This window comes from Osmerus eperlanus, chromosome 2, assembly GCF_963692335.1.
Source record: "Osmerus eperlanus chromosome 2, fOsmEpe2.1, whole genome shotgun sequence".
Taxonomy (NCBI): domain Eukaryota; kingdom Metazoa; phylum Chordata; class Actinopteri; order Osmeriformes; family Osmeridae; genus Osmerus; species Osmerus eperlanus.
In genome coordinates, this window is record NC_085019.1 from 24,195,812 (window position 1) to 24,217,845 (window position 22,034).

At 45.8% G+C, this 22,034-nt stretch overlaps 3 protein-coding genes across 3 annotated transcripts in view; 1 reads left to right on the plus strand and 2 right to left on the minus strand.

The window, feature by feature from the left end:
• Nucleotides 1-1,879: 1,879 nt before the first annotated feature.
• On the plus strand, nucleotides 1,880-7,353 carry LOC134036590 (zinc finger protein 239-like). Its single transcript, XM_062481592.1, has 3 exons — nucleotides 1,880-2,064; nucleotides 3,905-4,012; nucleotides 5,111-7,353. The coding sequence occupies exon 3, from the start codon at nucleotides 5,282-5,284 to the stop codon at nucleotides 6,023-6,025; it is 744 nt and encodes a 247-aa protein (XP_062337576.1). The 5' UTR covers nucleotides 1,880-2,064; nucleotides 3,905-4,012; nucleotides 5,111-5,281; the 3' UTR covers nucleotides 6,026-7,353.
• A 358-nt stretch (nucleotides 7,354-7,711) lies between these two features.
• Nucleotides 7,712-13,047, minus strand: LOC134036316 (zinc finger protein 239-like). Its single transcript, XM_062481210.1, has 4 exons — nucleotides 12,912-13,047; nucleotides 12,289-12,390; nucleotides 8,673-11,174; nucleotides 7,712-8,406 (listed from the first exon to the last, which is right to left on the minus strand). The coding sequence occupies exon 3, from the start codon at nucleotides 11,001-11,003 to the stop codon at nucleotides 9,855-9,857; it is 1,149 nt and encodes a 382-aa protein (XP_062337194.1). The 5' UTR covers nucleotides 11,004-11,174; nucleotides 12,289-12,390; nucleotides 12,912-13,047; the 3' UTR covers nucleotides 7,712-8,406; nucleotides 8,673-9,854.
• A 4,523-nt stretch (nucleotides 13,048-17,570) lies between these two features.
• radil2a (Ras association and DIL domains 2a) overlaps nucleotides 17,571-22,034 on the minus strand; it is a 21,525-nt gene continuing 17,061 nt past the window's right edge. The window contains exons 13-16 of the mRNA XM_062482048.1: nucleotides 21,071-21,500; nucleotides 19,496-19,596; nucleotides 18,846-18,985; nucleotides 17,571-18,358 (exon numbers count right to left, since the gene is read on the minus strand). Coding sequence (XP_062338032.1) covers nucleotides 18,217-18,358; nucleotides 18,846-18,985; nucleotides 19,496-19,596; nucleotides 21,071-21,500 — 813 coding nt within the window. The 3' untranslated portion in view covers nucleotides 17,571-18,216. The remainder of the gene's footprint in view (nucleotides 18,359-18,845; nucleotides 18,986-19,495; nucleotides 19,597-21,070; nucleotides 21,501-22,034) is intronic.

The following is a 22,034-nucleotide window of genomic DNA, read 5'->3' on the forward strand; positions in this document are numbered from 1 at the left end:
TACATTTATCAAGGAAAATCATTGATTGATTGATTCAACCATAAGCACTTTCTGGTTCTTGATCTTGTGCTTTCATATGCTTTATCTGGCGTATTTAGACTGAGATCAAGTGAATAATGTAATTTCCTCAGACAGGTCTTTCCAAGGCCTAGAGGTGTGAAAGCTAAAATTCCAAACAATCCTTCAACAAATATTGACACAATGATCCGTCTTCTTCAGACCTACTAAGTATTGTTTCCTTAAAATACAGATTCAGTTTCAAGGTGTTAAGAACGATTGGCATGTCAAGAGGTCTTCTAATTAAAAGAATAACAAAAATGTTTTACCAACAAATGGATACAAAAAAACAAGGAAACCCTTAAGGGCTGCAGAGTTTAACAAAATATAATATTGATGGTACTAATGTGTGCTTCAAAACAGAAAAATGTCAGCCAGAGTTTACCAGGTTTCTACCCAGCCTGACAGAGCTTCCCCTCCATCATTACAAGGGTAGATTATCTTTCCTGTGTGCTGTCATGTTGGACTGTAGATCTGGTGTTACTGCATGTCCTGTCATGTTGGACTGTAGATCTGGTGTTACTGCATGTGCTTTCATGTTGGACTGTAGATCTGGTGTTACTGCATGTCCTGTCATGTTGGACTGTAGATCTGGTGTTACTGCATGTCCTGTCATGTTGGACTGTAGATCTGGTGTTACTGCATGTGCTTTCATGTTGGACTGTAGATCTGGTGTTACTGCATGTGCTGTCCCAGTAGGTGTAGTAGTAGTATGGTATGATTTATTTTCTGTCTTATCTGGGTGCCTTTGCACGTCGAATAATGTTTTGTATACTCTGTGTTTCGTGTCGCAAACCTTAGTGGGTTTGCTCTTTTAAGGGTGGGAGTGTTACGCATGCAGGTCTCCCCTATATGCGTTTGTGGTTTCCCCCTCCTGTAGTTTCCCCAGGTGTTCCGGACCACCAGACCCCACCCAGCCTCAGGTTCAACAGACCCCACCCAGCCACAGGTTCACCAGACCCCACCCAGCCACAAGTTCACCAGACCCCACCCAGCCACATGTTCACCAGACCCCACCCAGCCACAGGTTCACATTCAGTTTATTAATCTAGGCTTGGCTAATATTAATACTACGGTTTATTAAGATAGGCTTGGCTAATATTAATACATTTAGTCATTTAGCAGACGCTCTTATCCAGAGCAACTTACAGTAGGTACAGGGACATTCCGAGGCAAGTAGGGTGAAGTGCCTTGCCCAAGGACACAACGTCATTTGGCACGGCCGGGAATCGAACTGGCAACCTTCAGATTACAAGCCCGATTCCCTAACCGCTCAGCCACCTGACACCCTATTAAAAGTCCATGTCTTGTTAAAAACACTACATTCTCAACCTTTCGTTTTTCATTTTTGAGGGCTTCTGTAACCAACAGCTAGCTCTCCTGTCGGTGAGGTTATGTAAATAAAAAACATTATGTAAATCGCCTGATCACTGTAGTCTTTCAGGACTACATATTTACTACCGCGCAACACATGTATTTATTTTTTATTTACCTTACGCGGGCCGGATTGTCCCAACAATGCACAAGTCATAACTGATTTTCTGGTGCTCAGGTCGTAATTTCAATCAATCACACAGCACGGAGCAGTGTTAGCCTACAGGAATATCTGGACCACAGCCAATCAGAGGCAAAGACCCGCCCCGTCTCTGTCTCTGATTGGTTTAGACCACGATATGATCGAACCATGTGTGAGTTCTGTCAAAGGAGAACAAACGCTTCGTTAGTAGAGAGGCAGCGGATGCGAGGAGGTTAATATTAATACTAGCCTACCGTTTAATTAATTAATACTACCGTTTATTAAGCTAAGCTTGGCTAATATTAATACTATTTATTAAGCTAGGCTTGGCTAATATTAATACTACCGTTTATTAAGCTAGGCTTGGCAAAGGGGCAGAAGGAACCCCATGTAATATGAAACCAGCGTTTAGAGGACACAGCAGTGTTCTGGACAGTGCTGTCTGAGGAGCTGATGAGAACATCACCACTGCCCTCTAGTGGTACAAAAAGGTAACACCTTCTTTTTACAGTCATTGCTGACATATGTCTTTTGCCTTTTATGAGATATTTTTTTGTTGTTGATATTAAACACTTTTAGTGACCTTGTCATTTTCCGGCATTAATCCTAAAATTGAATTACAAACGCTTGTAATTCCCTGTGTTGTGAACAAAACGTGGTGATTGGATGGGAAGTTGGCTGGACTTGGTGTTTGGTCCCAGCTGTCCACCCCCCCAATGTGCCTGGACCCCTAAGATATATGATAACTTTTATTGTTGTAAGAAATAACATAACGTGTTATTGAATCCAAGTATTCATTTAGTCATCTATTCAGTTACTTTGTTACGTTTTCAAGTACGTAACTCATCCAGTGGAGACTTTTCTCTAATTTCTTAAAGATCCTGTAAAGTGGAATTAAAAACGAGTTTCAAGTTCACCACACCACAGAATAATGTGTTAATAACTACCCATCCAAATTCGAATGAAAAAAAACACAGACATGTTTGTTAACCCTTGTGTTATCTTCGGGTCATTCTGACCCATCAGTCATTGTGACCCACCGTCGTATTGTGACAAATTTACCTCATACAAAAACAAAGTGAAGCATTTTCTTTTAACTGTCGGGCTGTCTCAGACCCCCCACATTGGAATGGTTAAAAGAAAATTATTTGTATTTGTTTTTGTATTGGGTAAAATTGGGTAAACACAACGATGGTTCGTTATGAACCTTTGGGTCATGTGACCCGAAGGCAGCACGAGGGTTAAATTAGGCTTTGAAATCGTAAGAAAATCAGCAGTCTTCTCTGTTTGAGACTGGGGGGGCGTGTCGCCTGAAGGAGCTGAAGCTTGGCCCCCTTGCTGGAAGGCGCCGCCTCTCTCAAGTACCTATGACCCAGATAATGGACGCTACGTCAAGCCGAACAAAACAGTATAGAATTAGAATGTATTTGTTCAATGAGTGAAACATACAGATGCATATAAATGAAATATTCCCCTGAGCTGTAACACAGGAGTAAACATTTACAGCAGAAACAGCAGACAGTGAGCTCACCAACTTCTACTTCTAGCACATTAGCTACCATTTCACCAAAATACCATCATTCTACACCGAGTAGCCTAATATCAAGTTAGCGGTTTGCACTAATTATAACAGAGATACCTCTGGAAAAGTTATCTAGTATAATTATAACAAGCACACAGAACTGAGTGATGAACTGGCGGTGGTGGATGGTCCAGGTGCGACCGGAGGATGAACGGCTGGGAGGGCGATGCTCGGTACGTCTCCACGCTGCAAGAGAAGCCGTGTGTTGGTGAACCCCGTCTGTCTCTGGTCCATGTTAAAACTGTCCGCCATGAAATGGTCAGTGGCGCAGAGGCGGCTGTTTGAGTTTATCCAAAGCTTTCCATGAGCATGGCTCTTCACAAAATCTATCCACCTATTGTTCCTTTCATTATCAACAGGGAACTTAAATGGCGTTGCACAGCGCAGCTAGTTCTTGCATCCAGGGAAGATGCAGTTGCGGGTGGTTGGAGACATCCTGAAGCTAGCTAGCTAGCTGATGTAAGCTACAATAACAGTACAGCAGGAGAAGCCATTCAGTGATCTGACGTAGATGGGGCGAAATGACTTAGATAGGGCCTTTTTTGGCTCCGCCCATTAAAACCTGATCTGAAAACGGAAGAGAAACTGTTCTTCGGTCTAACTCCACATTTCAGTGCGACAAAGTTTTAGTGCTTTGCACATGCTTTCAGGAACTCATTTCACAGGTATATGATGTACTTAGAAGCAAAACATGGAATTTACTTTAAAGGATCTTTAAAATATACTTATTTATTTTCACTCCCGAACAGTAGGTGGCGCTGCTGCACTTCATAAAGTTAGTCGCAATCTGCCATTGAAAGCAAAAGAAGAGTGTTCCTATGCTCAATGTAAAGCTAAAGTTGTTTCCCAGGCTGTAGGTATGTAAACTATGTGATGCCTTACGTTTTAGTGTTTTTGAAGTTCAAAATTATGTTGCAAATCTAACAGCTATGAAGGTTTGCATTATAGGCATTGATTTTGACGTCGTTGTGTCCAGGATTTGCCACTTTGTGCTTAGTTTTAAGATCACCACGGTGCTAGCTAACTCGTCCATCTTTACTTCCATTGTTACATCAGTGGTTGTCTTTATTAATGGAGATGTTTGTATTGTGATTGATACAATCACAAATAATTTCATGTAATTTTAGATGCAGCGGTAACCAGACAGTGTTGTGTGTCTCAAAGTATGTACTCCTGTTTTGTGAACTTTTATTTTACGGCTCTCGTGGGCAGCATTAAGAGAGCACTGTTCTGTATTGCTGCAGTGGAGCCTTCTACCTGAATAAAAACGTAATATTTATTTTATGTTCAAAGTCTCAGCTCTTAAATAGAAAATGGAGACAAATGCAATAGAGTATACTGTATTATTCTTTTGGGGATTTAAAACTTTGCAATTGCAATCCACAATAAATGTATTGTAAATTTGCATGTGACGCTAATTGTGTAATCATATAGTTTCTATCATTATTTTGTACAATAAAAATATATTAGTATAAAGAGAAGTAGTTTGCTAGAGATGCAGATATCACAGAGTGAATATTTCTCAAGACAAAATCACTAACGTCACAACAATAATAGACGTTAGTTCTTCCGGTTGGCAAAAGCCGATGGCACCACTAGTAAATTGCTTGGAAGGGAGACCCACCGTCGGCCGTAGCCTGACACAAACAAAATAATTTTAATATCTATCTTCTTATACTACTAAAGTAATTTGTGTATTAATTTGACCTTGTCAATTTGATCACTCTGGCTTCATTTGTACTCCTGAGAAAACAATGTGGCAGAAGTTATTTGTATTTCTGTAAGATGTTCTTCCTTAACATTTCACAATGTTTTAACTATGTATCTATGTTTACAGTAGCCGTCTGGATCTCTTCAGTGGAAGCCGCTCGCGTTCTGCCACCCGGAAGTATCTTGGTGCCTATTGTTTACAAACATTATGAAATGCCCTATTAACTTGGAACTGTTTCTTCCAGATCTCCTATTGGCCAATCAGACTTGATCATGGACGGAGACTAGACAGAGGAGACAATTTGAAGGCTCCAGAGAGACTCAAGCAGAGAGAGCAGTAACCAGATATAAACAAGCTTCTAGACACCAGACAGGACCCAGAGAGACCAGACAGAGAACAAAGAGAGACCTGAGTTATGGAGACACATCAGTGTGACACCTGTGGGAAGAGCCTTTCCTCATCCAGGAACCTCAAGCACCACATGATGATCCACACCGGAGAGAAGCCCTACAGCTGTGACCTCTGTGGTAAAACCTTTAGCCATGTTGCCAACTTTAGAGCTCACAGCAGGGTCCACACTGGGGAGAAGCCCTACAGCTGTGACCTCTGTGGGAAAACTTTTAGCCGGGCTTGCCATTTTAAAGTTCACAGCAAGATCCACACAGGAGAGAAGCCCTACAGCTGTAACCTCTGTGGGAAAACTTTTAGCCAGGCTGGTGGTGCCAAACTTCACCGCACGATCCACACTGGGGAGAAGCCCTACAGCTGTGACCTCTGTGGGAAAACTTTTAGCCGGGCTTACCATTTTAAAGTTCACAGCAAGATCCACACAAGAAAGAAGCCCTACAACTGTGACATCTGTGATGCAACCTTCTTCTCCACTGGTGATTTGAAGAAGCACACTAGGACCCACACAGGAGAGAAGCCCTACAGATGTGACGTCTGTGGTAAAACCTTTAGCCGTACCGCTAATCTCAGCAGTCACCGCAGGATCCACACTGGAGAGAAGCCCTACAGCTGCCCACACTGTGACTATTCATGTAAAAGAAATGACCATCTGAAGAGTCACCTGCGTATCCACAAAAGAAAACAAACCAAAGGAGTTATGTCTGGTGACAAACTGTCCCAGCAGTCACCACCTGAGAGAACTTCTGTATGACCCACAGCTGGAAGAACTACTGGCCTACACCTACTGGAACAGCACATGCAGTAACACCATATCTACAATCCAACATGACAGCACATGCAGAACACCAGATCTACAGTCCAACATGACAGCACATGCAGAACACCAGATCTACAGTCCAACATGACAGCACATGCAGTAACACCAGATCTACAGTCCAACATGACAGCACATGCAGTAACACCAGATCTACAGTCCAACATGACAGCACATGCAGTAACACCAGATCTACAGTCCAACATGACAGCACATGCAGTAACACCAGATCTACAGTCCAACATGACAGCACATGCAGTAACACCAGATGTACAGTCCAACATGACAGCACATGCAGTAACACCAGATATACAGTCCAACATGACAGCACATGCAGTAACACCAGATCTACAGTCCAACATGACAGCACATGCAGTAACACCAGATGTACAGTCCAACATGACAGCACATGCAGTAACACCAGATCAAGAGCTTCTGCTGCGTGTGATCCCTGAGAAGAACAAGGAAGAAATATGGAGAACATATTAAATGACATGCATGACAAAAGTCATGAAGTCCTGTATAAATCAAAATCCTAACTCTAAAATACACTTTACAGAACGTACCTTTGGGGTAGCCTGCTGGCTGGGGGAGGCCTGCTGGCTGGGGGGGGGACTGCCGCTGAAATATGTCCCGCCTACCCCAGAACCTCCCCCTAGTTCCATTTATTGGTAGGAAAATTCATGCTAAAACTGGGAAATTCATAGAAAATTAAAGAGGCCGCGAAAACCTGTTAACCTGTAGCCGTCTAAATCCATTGCTAGCAAGTTAAATCGCCCATTGTTTTATGAAAAATGACCCTCAAAACGTCTGTAAAGTAACGTAAGCTGTAGCTGGCTAGAAAGCTGACATTCGCCTCTTTCTTTCTGCGGGGCTGTACAATCCCTAATTTCACTGGATAACAATTCATACATTTATGTATTATTATGCAAAATATTGAATGAATGAAAAAACTAAGAATATCCCTTCATGAACTACCAGCATCAAATGATAATAAACAATATATATATATCTTTATTTTATTATTTTTAGGGGTGCTGAGATGAAATTTAGGGGTGCTTGGCGACCCCTAAAAAGGGTCTAAAATTGCCACTGAATTGTACCCTCTCTAGTGACATTAATAATTGCATTGCTGGTTAATATAAGGTGTGCCCCTACATTTTCTGCTTGTGCTCCCAAAATTTTCAGTCAGGAGCTACTGTGCTCCTAGTAAAAAAAGTTAGTCTGGAGCCCTGGTTTGGCCACAGCCGCTTTGTCAGAAAACTTCTGCTCGTCCACAGCTGGACGCTCGGTGAAAGAGTGGTTGACCGAGAAGAGGAAGAAACCGTAGCTGTTCGACACTGCACTACCAGCACACAGGCACCAAGCCCTACCTGCAGCATGCAGGCAACAAGCCCTACCTGCAGCACTGCCCAACCAGCCAGCCCTGAAAAAGGCTGGTGGGTGCGGGGACGGCCCAAAATGTCATGTTTTGCAGTGTGTCACTTTATTGTTCAATAGTAAGCATTGTAAATGTTGAATCTCTTTTTGTGATTGCGTATGAATAAATGTTTTTTCTTTTTAAATACTGTGATGATTTTTTTCTCCATTAAATGAGCAGAATTATAGACAGGAATCAGACAGTTGAATCATTCTCAAGGTTTATCTATCACAAAAACACAACAGTATGAACTATATACAATAATAAAAAACTTTCAGGGAAGTGGTGGCACAGTGATGCCTGCTGTGGTGGCACAGAAAGTTTTCTTTGACCTCTGGAATATGCTGTGCCCAGTGGACCGCAGCATCCTCTGGCCACACTGTTTGCAGCCGGGTGAAAGGGTGGGGTCTGGATTAACAGGTGAAAGGGTGGGGTCTGGATTCACGGGTAAAAGGGTGGGGTCTGGATTCACGGGTGAAAGGGTGGGGTCTGGATTCACGGGTAAAAGGGTGGGGTCTGGATTCACGGGTAAAAGGGTGGGGTCTGGATTAACAGGTGAAAGGGTGGGGTCTGGATTCACGGGTGAAAGGGTGGGGTCTGGATTAACAGGTGAAAGGGTGGGGTCTGGATTAACGGGTGAAAGGGTGGGGTCTGGATTAATGGGTGAAAGGGTGGGGTCTGGATTAACAGGTGAAAGGGTGGGGTCTGGATTAACGGGTGAAAGGGTGGGGTCTGGATTAACGGGTGAAAGGGTGGGGTCTGGATTAATGGGTGAAAGGGTGGGGTCTGGATTAATGGGTGAAAGGGTGGGGTCTGGATTAATGGGTGAAAGGGTGGGGTCTGGATTAATGGGTGAAAGGGTGGGGTCTGGGTTAGCTTCTGCTGCGTGTGATCATCCCTAAGAAAGAAGAACAAGGAAGAAATATGGAGAACATATTAAATAACATCCAATGTCAACAACAATCCAGTCAGTCCAACTTTAGTTTTGGAGTCTCTGTTGGCAGTTTGCTCTGTGACTTGATCACAGGCAGTGTTTGCAAAACCTTACTCCTATTGTCCCTGAGCAACAACATCTCCAAATTGTACCTGTAGGTATATGCAACATGTGTCCTCTAGACTGTTTATCTCCAGCCAGAAAGAAGAAAGGCATCTTGCATAGTTTACCTTATTGTATGAGAAACATGTGAGCAGACACTCGGATGACTAGAGGGGCATGGTATTCCACATCAGATCATAGGTCTTCTTTGTCCTGCCCGTCCTCTCCTCTGCCCGTCCTGTCCTGTCTGTGCTTTTAATAAGCATGCAATGTATGTCAACTCTTTTTCAAATAAAATGTTGTGCACCTGGATTGTAACAGGTCTTTCCAAGGCCTAGAGGGGCGAAAGGTAAAATTCCAAACAATCCTTCAACAAATATTGACACAATGATCCGTCTTCTTCAGACCTACTAAGTATTGTTTCCTTAACCCTTGTGTTATCTTCGGGTCGTTCTGACCCATCAGTCATTGTGACCCACCGTCGTATTGCGACAACTTTACCGCATACAAAAACAAAGTGAAGCATTTTCTTTTAACCGTTGGGCTGTCTCAGACCCCCCACATTGCCAAGGTTAAAAGAAAATTATTTTTTTATTTGTTTTTGTATTGGGTAAAATTGGGTAAACACAACGATGGTTCGTTATGAACCTTTGGGTCATGTGACCCGAAGGCAGCACGAGGGTTAAAATACAGATTTAGTTTCAAGGTGTTAAGAACAAAGGCATGTCCCTCAAGAGGTCTTCTAATTAAAACAATAACAAACAATTTTTTTTTACCAACAAATGGATACAAAACAACAAGGAAACCCTAATATAATATTGATGGTACTAATGTGTGCTTCAAAACAGAAAAATGTCAGCCAGAGTTGACCAGGTTTCTACCCAGTCTGACACAGCTTCCCCTCCATCATTACAGGGGTAGATTATCTTTCCTGTGTCCTGTCATGTTGGACTGTAGATCTGGTGTTACTGCATGTGCTGTCATGTTGGACTGTATATCTGGTGTTACTGCATGTGCTGTCATGTTGGACTGTAGATCTGGTGTTACTGCATGTGCTGTCATGTTGGACTGTAGATCTGGTGTTACTGCATCATGTGCTGTCATGTTGGACTGTAGATCTGGTGTTCTGCATGTGCTGTCATGTTGGACTGTAGATCTGGTGTTACTGCATGTGCTGTCATGTTGGATTGTAGATCTGGTGTTACTGCGTGTGCTGTCATGTTGGATTGTAGATATGGTGTTACTGCATGTCCTGTCCCAGTAGGTGTAGGCCAGTAGTTCTTCCAGCTGTGGGTCATATAGAAGTTCTCTCAGGTGGTGACTGCTGGGACAGCTTGGCCCCAGACATCACTGCTTTGGTTAGTTTTTTTATTGTGGATACGCAGGTGCCTCTTCAGATTGCTATTTGTTTTACATGAATAGTCACAGTGTGGGCAGCTGTAGGGCTTCTCTCCAGTGTGGATCCTGCGGTGACTGCTGAGATTAGTGGTACGGCTAAAGGTTTTACCACAGACGTCACATCTGTAGGGCTTCTCTCCTGTGTGGGTCCTGCTGTGCTTCTTCAAATCACCAGTGGAGAAGAAGGTTGCATCACAGATGTCACAGTTATAGGGCTTCTTTCCTGTGTGGATCTTGCTGTGAATTCTGAAACAGTAGAGCCGGCCAAAGGTTTGACCACAGATGTCACAGCTGTAGGGTTTCTCTCCAGTGTGGATCCTGCTGTGAGCTCTTAAACTGCCAGACTGGCTAAAGGTTTTACCACAGAGGTCACAGCTGTAGGGCTTCTTTCCAGCGTGGATCCTGTGGTGAACTTTTAAACAGTCAAGCCGGCCAAAGGTTTGACCACAGAGGTTACAGCTGTAAGGCTTTTCTCCAGTGTGGATCTTGCTGTGAACTTTGAAATGGCAAGCCCGGCTAAAAGTTTTCCCACAGAGGTCACAGCTGTAGGGCTTCTCTCCAGTGTGGATCCTGCTGTGAGCTCTTAAACTGCCAGACTGGGTAAAGGTTTTACCACAGAGGTCACAGTTGTAGGGCTTCTTTCCAGCGTGGATCCTGCGGTGAACTTTTAAACAGTCAAGCCGGCCAAAGGTTTGACCACAGAGGTTACAGCTGTAGGGCTTCTCCCCAGTGTGGATCCTGCTGTGAAGTTTGGCACCACCAGCCTGGCTAAAGGTTTTACCACAGAGGTCACAGCTGTAGGGCTTCTCTCCTGTGTGGATCTTGCTGTGAACTTTAAAATGGCAAGCCCGGCTAAAAGTTTTCCCACAGAGGTCACAGCTGTAGGGCTTCTCCCCAGTGTGGACCCTGCTGTGAGCTCTTAAGTTGGCAACATGGCTAAAGGTTTTACCACAGAGGTCACAGATGTAGGGCTTCTCTCCAGAGTGGATCATCATGTGCTGCTTGAGGCTACTGGATGAGGAAAGGCTCTTCCCACAGGTGTCACACTGATGTGTCTCCATAACTCAGGGCTCTCTTTGTTCTCTGTCTGGTCTCTCTGGGTTCTGTCTGGTGTCTAGAAGCTTGTTTATCTCTGGTTACTGCTCTCTCTGGTTGAGTCTCTCTGGAGCCTTCAAATTGTCTCCTCTGTCTAGTATCCACCCATGATCAAGTCTGATTGGCCAATAGGAGATCTGGAAGAAACAGTTCCAAGTTAATAGGGCATTTCAGAATGTTTGTAAACAATAGGCACCAAGATACTTCCGGGTGGCAGAACACAAGCGGCTTCCACTGAAGATCCAGACGGCTACTGTAAACATAGTTACTTCCTTCTTAACATTGTGAAGTGTTAAGAAGGAAGAATATCTTACAGAAATACAAATAACTTCTGCCACATTGTTTTCTCATGAGTACAAATAAAGCCAGAGTGATTAAATTGACAAGGTCAAATTAATACACAAATTACTTTAGTTGTGTAAGATATAGTAGATATAAAAATTATTTTGTTTGTGTCAGGCTACGGCCGACGGTGGGTCTCCCTTCCAAGCAATTTACTAGTGGTGCCATCAGCTTTTGCCACCCGGAAGAACGTCTATTATTGTTGTGACGTCAGAGTGAATAGGTCTATAAGAATAGATTTTTTTTGTCTTGAGAAACATTCACTCTGTGATATCTGCATCTCTAGCAAACTACTTCTCTTTATACTAATATGTTTTTATTTGACAAAATAATGATATAAACTATATGATTACACAATTAGCGTCACACGCAAATTAACAATACATTTACTGTGGATTGTAATTCCAAAGTTTTAAATCCCCAAAAGAATAATACAGTATACTCTATTGCGTTTGTCTCCATTTTCTATTTAAGAGCTGAGACTTGGAACATAAAATAAATATTACGTTTTTATTCAGGTAGAAGGCTCCCCTGCAGCAATACAGAACACTGCTCTCTTAGCCGTAAAATAAAAGTTCATACTTTGTACATACTTTGAGACACACAACACTGTCTGGTGACCGCTGCATTTAAAATAACATTAAATTAATTGTGATTGTATCAATCACATAATACAAACATCTCCATTAATAAAGACAACCACTGAATCTAGCTACAGTAACAATGGAAGTAAAGATGGACGAGCTAGCTAGCACCGTGGGGATCTTAAAACTAAGTCGCAAATCCTGGACACAACGACGTCAAAATCAATGCCTATAATGCTAACCTTCATAGCTGTTAGATTTGCAACATAACTTTGAACTTCAAAAACAATAAAACGTAAGGCATCACATAGTTTACTTTACATACCTCCAGCCTGAGAAACAACTTTACATTGAGCATAGGAACACTCTTCTTTTGCTTTCAATGGCAGATTGCGACCAACTTTATGAAGTGCAGCAGCGCCACCTACTGTTCGGGAGTGTGAAGTCGGCGCTCCTAAGTCTATGGGTTGAGGTGAGGACAACAGGACACGAGGGAAACAAATGGAAAACAAGATGCAAGAATGCCCATTATACCTATCTCGTGAGGTGGATTTTCACTAACTTTAGACAGAACTGAAAATAAGTATATTTTAATAAATTAGAGTCTCCACTGGATGAGTTACGTACTTGAAAAAAACAAAGTAACTGAATACTTGGATTTAATAACACGTTATGTTATTAACAGCAATAAACAATAAAAGTGATCAGATATCTTAGGGGTCCAGGCACATTGGGGGGGTGGACGGCTGGGACCAAAGACCAAGTCCAGCCAACTTCCCATCCAATCACCACGTTTTGTTCACAACACAGGGGAGCTTGTAATTAATTTTTAGGATTAATGTCTGAAAATTACATGGTCACTAAAAGTGTTTAATAACAACAAAAAAGTATCTCATAAAAGGCAAAAGACACATCATGTCAGCAATGACTGTAAAAAGAAGGTGTTACCTTTTTGTACCAGTAGAGGGCAGTGGTGATGTTCTCATCAGCTCCTCAGACAGCACTGTCCTGAACACTGCTGGGTCCTCTAAACGCTGGTCTCATATTACATGTGGTTCCTTCTGACCCTTTGCAAGCCTACCTTAATAAACGGTAGTATTAATATTAGCCAAGCCTAGCTTGATAAACGGTAGTATTAATATTAGCCAAGCCTAGCTTAATAAACGATAGTATTAATATTAGCCAAGCCTAGCTTAATGAACAGTACTAATATTTGCCAAGCCTAGCTTAATAAACAGTAGTATTAATATTAGCCAAGCCTAGCTTAATAAACTGTAGTATTAATATTAGCCAAGCCTAGCTTAATAAACTGTAGTATTAATATTAGCCAAGCCTAGCTTAATAAACTGAATGTGAGCGTGTGGCTGGGTGGGGTCTGGTGAACCTGTGGCTGGGTGGGGTCTGGTGAACCTGTGGCTGGGTGGGGTCTGGTGAACCTGTGGCTGGGTGGGGTCTGGTGAACCTGTGGCTGGGTGGGGTCTGGTGAACCTGTGGCTGGGGGAGGTCAGCGTGCAACAGAGAGCCACAGACAGACTACATACCAGACTGGGGTTACTGTACAGAGAGACTGCATACCAGACTGGACTTCCTGTGTGGGAAAGCCTGTGATTGGCTGGGTAGAGGAGACCGGGGCCAGTACTGGCCTTACCCGGACCCTGGGAGTCCCTGGGAGTTTCCCTCAAGACTTCCTCCGAAGCCGTCACCCTGAGTCATGACCTTGGACACAGTGTCACCTGATGATGTCAGAGCTGTTGTGACTCTGTAATGTACTTCAGCTAAGGTGCTGCCTTGAGGGTCAGAGGATCCAGAAAGGCATCCTGGCTTGCAAACAGCAAAATGCTACCGGATGCAAGAAGACATCCTGGCCTTTTTGGCATACTGCACTTGACATACTATGTATTGGGACATACTAAATGTTTCTGGCATTCTAATTAGTATCTAGTGTAGTACGTAGGTGTTGAGAAGCTGGGTGGCTGTGTCAGAGCAGACAGTCGTGAGGGGGTTAACTGGCGGCAGCCATGTTGTATTTCCTGCTCTTATTGTCTCCGTCCTGGAGGGAAGAGGGTGAACCAGCTCACATCCTGTCTGTTAAACCATTTATCCCCATGACAACCCTGCTCTGCTGTAACTACTGGTTCCTGTTGCCTGGGCGACATTAATAGGCTGCAGTGTCTGTGTATGAGTGTCCGTTTAGGAATAATTCAGACTGTCCTTACACAAACATATTTGAAACACATCCACATTCACATGTGAAATGTTCACACATGCATTCATACCACTGACAACTCACATCCACATAGGTGAAATGCTCGCTTCGACATATCGAAATATCTGTACGTTATACTTATTACATTTTAAAGCCAGGGTTTACATCATTGATGAGTACTTGATGCGGACTCTACTACACTTTAACTCTATTGTATTCTGCTCTAGGCTTCTCTGTTCTGTTCTCCTCTCCCCTCTCCTCCTCTCCTCTTCTCCCCTCTCCTCTCCTCCTCTCCTCCTCTCCCCTCTCCTCCTCTTCTCCTCTCCCCTCTCCTCCTCTTCTTCTCTCTCCTATCCTTTCACTTGACAACCTGGATATATGACCTTCAAATGCCTTCTGGATATAGTGAAATGTTCTCACACTCTTACATTCTCAAAGCTAATCCTGACCCTATGAGTGTGAATGTGATTCACATCCGTCTGTGCCAGCATTTCATATTTATGTAAATGTTCAGTAGAATGAATGTGTGTAAACATTTAACATGTGAATGCGTTTCATATGTGTCTATGCGAGCATTTCACATATGTGGATGTGAGTTTTCAGTAGTGTGGATATGTGTGAACGTTTCATATGTGTTTGTGTAAGGACAGTCTGAATGGCCCCTCACATCTGTGACTTTCAATGCAATGTCATTGTCACAGACAGCAGCCATTACAGTGTGTGTGTGTGTGTGTGCGCATGTGGACAGGCATGCGGGCGGGGTGTGTGTGTGGACGGGCGGGGTGTGTGTGTAGGCGGGCGGGCGGGGTGTGTGTGTGTGTGTGGGCGTGTGGATGCTGCATTTTCTTTATTTTTCCTCTACAACCTCCTCCTCCCTTCCTCCACTCCACCCTCCTTCTCCCTTCCTCTCTCTCCCTCATCTCCACCCTCCTCCTCTACTCTCCACCCTCCTTTCTTCTCCACTCTACCCCACCTTTCCACCCTCCTTACATCTTTCATTCCCAGCCGGAAACAGAAGCTTTCATCAGTCGTTTGAACTCCTCCTGACTTGGTTTCTAGTCTGGGTCTCTCCTGAACATCCACCCTAACCCCCTGAACTCGACCTCCCAGCTTCTCAGAGCCTCATGTTCTCAGTCTGGTTCCTCGTGGAGCCAGTTCACGTGCAGCCTAACCCCTCCTTCACCCACTGAGCTAAGCTTCTGTCACATCTCAGATAAAGAAAGTCACAGAGGCAGGAGATTACAAAGCGTTTAGATGTTGCGTCCGATTCACAGCAGTCTGAAAAGCCCCTGTGGGGGCTAAGAGAAAGAGAAGTTCTCAAAGCCCTGGGTGTGAGTCAGACTGCTCAGATTCCTGGGTCTTTGTTTACTTCCTGACTAGCCTGTGACTGGTTCCCTGACCCCATGTCGGTGCCCATGAGCAATTTACTCACTCAAAACATGCAAAGGCTCATGGGTAAATGGACGTGCCTCTGTCCTTCACCTACTGATCCTCAACAGCAGTAGGGTTAGGTTAGGTTTAGGGTGAGCAGTAGGGTTAGCAGTAGGCCTCCCCGACTCCATCATGAGGAGGTCTGTACCTGAACTGGCTGCTGAACCGGCTGGTCTGTAGTCAGCAGCAGGAACCGGCTGGTCTGTAGTCAGCAGCGGGAACCAGCTGGTCTGTAGTCAGCAGCGGGAACCAGCTGGTCTGTAGTCAGAAGCTGTATCTGAACCCTGGTCTGTAGGACTCCTCTCTCAGCATCTCCACACCTGGTAGCGCTCCTTGTAATGAGCACCAGCCACTGAGGACACGTGTGGATATTTTAAATGCAACACAATAAAACAACCCATATTTAGCTGGATGTCAGGGCCGAGGGGGGCCTCACGGTCTTGTTAGCAGATGAAGACATCCCTCCCTGCAAACACTTCAGGGAGGTTACTGTAATTGTGCATGTGTGCGTCAAGGTGTTGTACTGTTTAGTGTGTGTATGTGCATATCTGTGTCTACGTGTAGTAATGTTTTCGTGTGTGTGTGCGTGGCTGGGTGGTTTATGTAGTGGAAGCTGCCCCAGCTGCCCCAGTGGAAACCACAGAGCAGCTCTAAACTTGGTGTGTTGTGATGTGGTGGGCCAGTGAAGCGTGCCCAGGGGACACACACCCTAGTGTCCCCCTCCTTCTCCTCCCCCTGCCTCCTCCCTCGCCCTCCTTGAAGACTTACCCTCCTGTAGGGTTACCCTCCCCCCTTGAAGACTTACCCTCCTGTAGGGTTACCCTCCCCCCTTGAAGACTTACCCTCCTGTAGGGTTACCCTCCCCCCTTGAAGACTTACCCTCCTGTAGGGTTACCCTCCCCCCTTGAAGACTTACCCTCCTGTAGGGTTACCCTCCCCCCTTGAAGACTTACCCTCCTGTAGGGTTACCCTCCCCCTAGGCTCCTGGAGATCTATCCTCCAGTTGTAATAAAGGACACGTGCTCAATCTTTTTTTTCCCTTTAAATCAAAGATATTTAATATTCAATATATTTATAAAATACAGGACAATATAAATATTAGAAAATGTAATACGCTTATTCGTTTGGTTGACAATAATACTGAAGATGTAACACTGCCGCCCTGACAAAAAATAATATTTGTTGAATCCAGAGGGCTGTCCTTGTACAGAGGAGTGGAGCCTCACAGCAGACAAGCTGCAGGGGCCCTGCCTCACAGCAGACAAGCTGCAGGGGCCCTGCCTCACAGCAGACAAGCTGCAGGGGCCCTGCCTCACAGCAGACAAGCTGCAGGGGCCCTGCCTCACAGCAGACAAGCTGCAGGGGCCCTGCCTCACAGCAGACAAGCTGCAGGGGCCCTGCCTCACAGCAGACAAGCTGCAGGGGCCCTGCCTCACAGCAGACAAGCTGCAGGGGCCCTGCCTCACAGCAGACAAGCTGCAGGGGCCCTGCCTCACTATGGCCCATGGTTCACACTTGTGTACAAAACGAGAATTAGTCTGAATATACAATTTAACACAAGGCATGGAAATGGTTCACATGTGGACTTGTTTGAACATAAACTACATCCACAGTGTTTACAACATAAAACAATTCCAGTTATTATAGAATGAGTTGCTAATATTTGTATATTATTTGTTACAAATATTGTATGTGCTCTGAGTAGTAGTTTTCATGTAGAGAGCTGGATGTAAGGGGGAAGGCATAACCAGGGGTTAGAACACATGACGGCAAGCTGCAGGTTTAAATTCCCCCTGCACTATACATATCTTTGGACAAAATAAAGAGTATGATGTGTCCTTGAGCTACCCTGGTCTACCCAGGCTCATGAACAGCAGAGGGAGATCTGTTCAGGTCAGAAAGGTTCAGAAAAACGTTGGTAAATGAGGAGGAATAACAGTTTGAGTCAGTATCTGGGTGGCTGTGTGTAGCTGCTAGTGGAGCTGACCGTTATTGTCCCTGCTAGTGGAGCTGACTGTTATTGTCCCTGCTAGTGGAGCTGACTGTTATTGTCCCTGCTAGTGGAGCTGACCGTTATTGTCCCTGCTAGTGGAGCTGACCGTTATTGTCCCTGCTAGTGAAGCTGACTGTTATAGTCCCTCCTCACCAGCAGCCAGAAATGACCTTGTAGAGGCAGGAATAGCTCTGTGGTCCAGCCTGGCTCTGCCCTCCTCAGCCACAGCTATCTTCTCTTTCCCTCTCTCCTCACGTCCCCTCTCTCCTCTCCTCTCTTTCCCCTTCCAGTTATTTTCTCCTCCTCCCTCTTCTCCATACCTCCTTCTGTAACCACAGTCATCCTCCTCTCTCCACCCACTGGGTCACAGAGGGCTTCCTGGAGGCTGGAGCCTGGAGGCTGGAGGCTGGTTGCCTTCTGCCTGCCTGGTGTGGCTCGTAGGTCCCATTCAGACAGGGGATTGTGTTCCTCTGAGTGTCAGACACTTACATTTGTTGTTTGTCCAGCTTTGCATCAGACAGCCAGGGTTTATTTTAGTCTGTCAGTATACCTGCAAGTCTAGGCTTTGTCCAAGTGAACCAGTTTATCCTCTCCTCCTTTCTCCTCCCCCTGCCCTCGGTTGCTCAGCACCTGGTGGCTGAGGTGAGGCCAGGGGCTGAGGTGAGGCCAGGGGCTGAGGTGAGGCCAGGGGCTGAGGTTGTGGGCTCAGTCTTGGCCACCAACAGTCGCAAAGTGTTTCTCGACGAGCGAATCAGCTCACGGCCGCTGTAAGGGAGGGAGGGAAGGGAGGGATGTAGAGAGAGAAGGGAGGGAAGGATGTAGAGAGAGAAGGGAGAGAGGGATGTAGAGAGATAAGGGAGAGAGGGATGTAGAGAGAGAAGGGAGGGAGGGATGTAGAGAGAAGGGAGGGAAGGATGTAGAGAGAGAAGGGAGAGAGGGATGTAGAGAGATAAGGGAGAGAGGGATGTAGAGAGAAGGGAGGGAAGGATGTAGAGAGAGAAGGAAGAGAGGGATGTAGAGAGAGAAGGGAGGGAGGGATGTAGAGAGAGAAGGAAGAGAGGGATGTAGAGAGAGAAGGGAGGGAGGGATGTAGAGAGAGAAGGGAGGGAGGGATGTAGAGAGAAGGGAGAGAGGGATTAAGAGAGAGTAACTATACTATACTACAAAATATGTGAGTAACTCCAGGTCTATGGGAGTACCATACTGTGTGAGTAACTCCAGGTCTATGGGAGTACCATACTGTGGGACTTACACGTGGTACTCCATGCCCACCAGGCTGATGCCGTTGACAGCCAGGATACGGTCGCCTGGTCCCAGTCTGTGGCAGCCTGCTGCAGGAGAGTCTGGAACCACTGACTTTATGTAAATACCACTCACCCTCAGAGGACACTTCTAGAGAGAGGGGGGAAAGAGAGAGGTGGAGGGAGAGAGAGAGGAGGGGAGAGGAGAGAGAGAGGGGGAGGGGGGAGAGAGAGACGTAGAGGGAAAGAGAGAGAAAGAGGGGGAGAGGAGAGAGAGATAGACAGAGGACAGAGAGAAATAGAGAGAGAGAGAGAGAGAGAGAGAGAGGATGAGGAGGGAGGTCTGTGACACACACAACCTTAACTGTGATGTTGTACACGACTAAAGGACTACAGGACTGTTACACACTACAGGACTGCAGTTCTCTCTAAGGCCTGGAGGGGGAGCTGTGTACAGCAAGTCTCCCAGGTGCAGTCAGGTTCCTGTATTATCAGGATATAAGAACCTGCAGCCCAATGCTCCAACCACCGAGCTACACTGTACATCATCTTACTTTTTCAGTAGTTCATAAAATTGCTTCAGCTATTCTCCATTGTCCTATACTACTACACAGCTTGTGGAAGGAGGAGAATGTGATTGGTCAGATCAGCTGTCACTCACCAGTCCGTCCACCAATGCAAGGCCCAGACCGTGAGGACCTCTGTGCAGCTCCACAATGAACACATCATCATCACCAGTCCTCCTGGTACTACAGCCGACAGCTGGCAGAGAGAGAGGGAAGAGAGAGGGAGAAGAGAGAGAGAGAGGGAAGAGAGAGGTAGAGAGAGAGAAGAGCAAAACAAAACAGAGGAGGGGATGAGAGAGGGAGTAGAGAGATAAAGAAGTCCAAAGAGATTATTGAACTAAACTTAACCTGAGCTTGTTCTAACGTTATACTATGATCAGAGACACACACACACACACACACACACGCTGGGGCAATATGAGAGACAGATGCAGGATGAACATTACAGCAAGTGTGAGCCTGTTAGATCTGACCTGAGACCAGCCTGTTAGATCTGACCTGAGATCAGCCTGTTAGATCTGACCTGAGACCAGCCTGTTAGATCTGACCTGAGATCAGCCTGTTAGATCTGACCTGAGACCAGCCTGTTAGATCTGACCCGAGACCAGCCTGTTAGATCTGACCTGAGATCAGCCTGTTAGATCTGACCTGAGACCAGCCTGTTAGATCTGACCTGAGACCAGCCTGTAAACCAACAGGGATACTCTCACAGCTCAGACATGCTAATGAGAACCAGGCTGGACCTGAGAAATGCTAAACACACACAGGGGTCATGCTAAAAACACACTAAACACATGCTGAAACATGGTGGAATAGTGCTATGAGAGCTGATCCAGGGAATGACCATGTGGGGCAGTGGCTGGTTACCACCACCTGACCAGCCTAAACACCAACTCTCTCACACGCCTACAACTCTCTGTCTCTCTACCTCTCTCTGTCTCTCTCTGCCTCTCTCTCTCTACCTCTCTCTCTCTGTCTCTCTACCTCTCTCTACCTCTCTCTCTCTGCCTCTCTCTCTGTCTCTCTCTGCCTCTCTCTACCTCTCTCTCTCTGTCTCTCTCCATCTCGTCCTCTCTCTCTCCCCTCCTGTCACCCCCTCCCCTAGCTCCCTTCTACCCCTACCAGATTCCTCAGGTCTAGCCAGCTGTAAACCTCCATCATGTGTGTGTGTGTGTGTAGGGCTGGGCGATATATCGAATATTAGCGATAATATCGCAATAATTTTGACGACGATGTAAAATTTGAAAATATCGTGAATATCGAATATTTAAAAAATATTATATTTCTTGCCTCTATTTTTGTCCTGTCACATAAGAACCTCTGCATGAATTGTTCCATGTGAGGTCCATTTTGTCAAGTTGCAAGTACCATGTAATGGCAACTGCTTAATGTGTAGTGGCAACTTTGCACTACACATTTTGTACTTTGTAACAATAGCTGTTCTATCAACAACTATCTAAATACTTTTTGTTGTTTTCTAATGGGGGCAAAAGAAAATCATGTTTTTTTATTATTTAAATGCAAATGCAAACATATCGAGATATATATATCGAATAATCAAATTTCTTTTGACAATATCGAGATATAATGTTTTAAATATATCGCCCAGCCCTATGTGTGTGTCTGTGGTATATACCATATATATATACTGTGTTGAGTAGACAACCTACTGGGCGTGTGTCCTCGCGGCCCCTCCTGCAGCCCTGCCTCCAGAGGGCCTCGCTCCAGAGGGCCTCGCTCCAGAGGGCCTCGCTCCAGAGGGCCTCGCTCCAGAGGGCCTCGCTCCAGAGGGCCTCGCTCCAGACCCTGGGGGGTGTTGGGGGGGGTGAGGAGGCAGGAGGGGTCCAGCGCCATGCCCCGGGGGCTCTTCCCTGACCCAGGCAAGGAGCTCTGCAGCTCCAAGCTCCGTAGCTTCTGGGTGAGGACCGCCCGGGCCCCCGCCCCACTGCTCAGGCTGCCCTGAGGGCCCCGGGGCTGGGGGGCCGCTGGGGGGGCCGCTGGGGGGTCCGCAGGGGGGTCCGCAGGGGCCCCTCTGAGGGGGGCCGTGGCAGGGGGAGGAGTGGAGGGAAACTGGATATCAGAGGGGGTGCTGTTCATAACCTGAGGGAGAAGTTAGGTGAGGGGACAGACAGAGAGAGGGAGGTGGGAGAGGGGGAGGAGAGGAGAGGTGAAGGAGAGAGAGAGAGGGGGAGGTGGGAGAGGGGGATGAGAGGTGAGGTGAAGGGAGAGAGAGAGAGGGAGAGAGAGAGAGGTGGGAGAGGGGGATGAGAGGAGAGGTGAAGGAGAGAGAAAGAGGGGGAGGTGGGAGAGGGGGAGGAGAGGTGAGGTGAAGGAGAGAGAAAGAGAGAGAAAGAGGGGGAGGTGGGAGAGGGGGAGGAGAGGAGAGGTGAAGGGAGAGAGAGAGAGAGAGAGAGAGAGAGAGAGAGAGAGAGAGAGAGGGAGAGAGAGAGGTGGGAGAGGGGAAGGAGAGATGAGATGGTTAAAATAAGAACCAGATGGAGAAACATCAAAGAAAAATGAAAATGAGAAGTGTCTCATCTAATTACCATAACAACGACCATAAAAAATTGTTATGTCAAGAAAGTCTTCTTTACTCGGGTCTCTCTGGGTGCCTGGCTGGGTAAGGGGTCAGGC

Bases quoted from the DNA above. Each gene is read 5' to 3' on its own strand.
- LOC134036590 (XM_062481592.1), top strand. From the start codon at position 5,282: ATGGAGACACATCAGTGTGACACCTGTGGGAAGAGCCTTTCCTCATCC.
- LOC134036316 (XM_062481210.1), bottom strand. From the start codon at position 11,003: ATGGAGACACATCAGTGTGACACCTGTGGGAAGAGCCTTTCCTCATCC.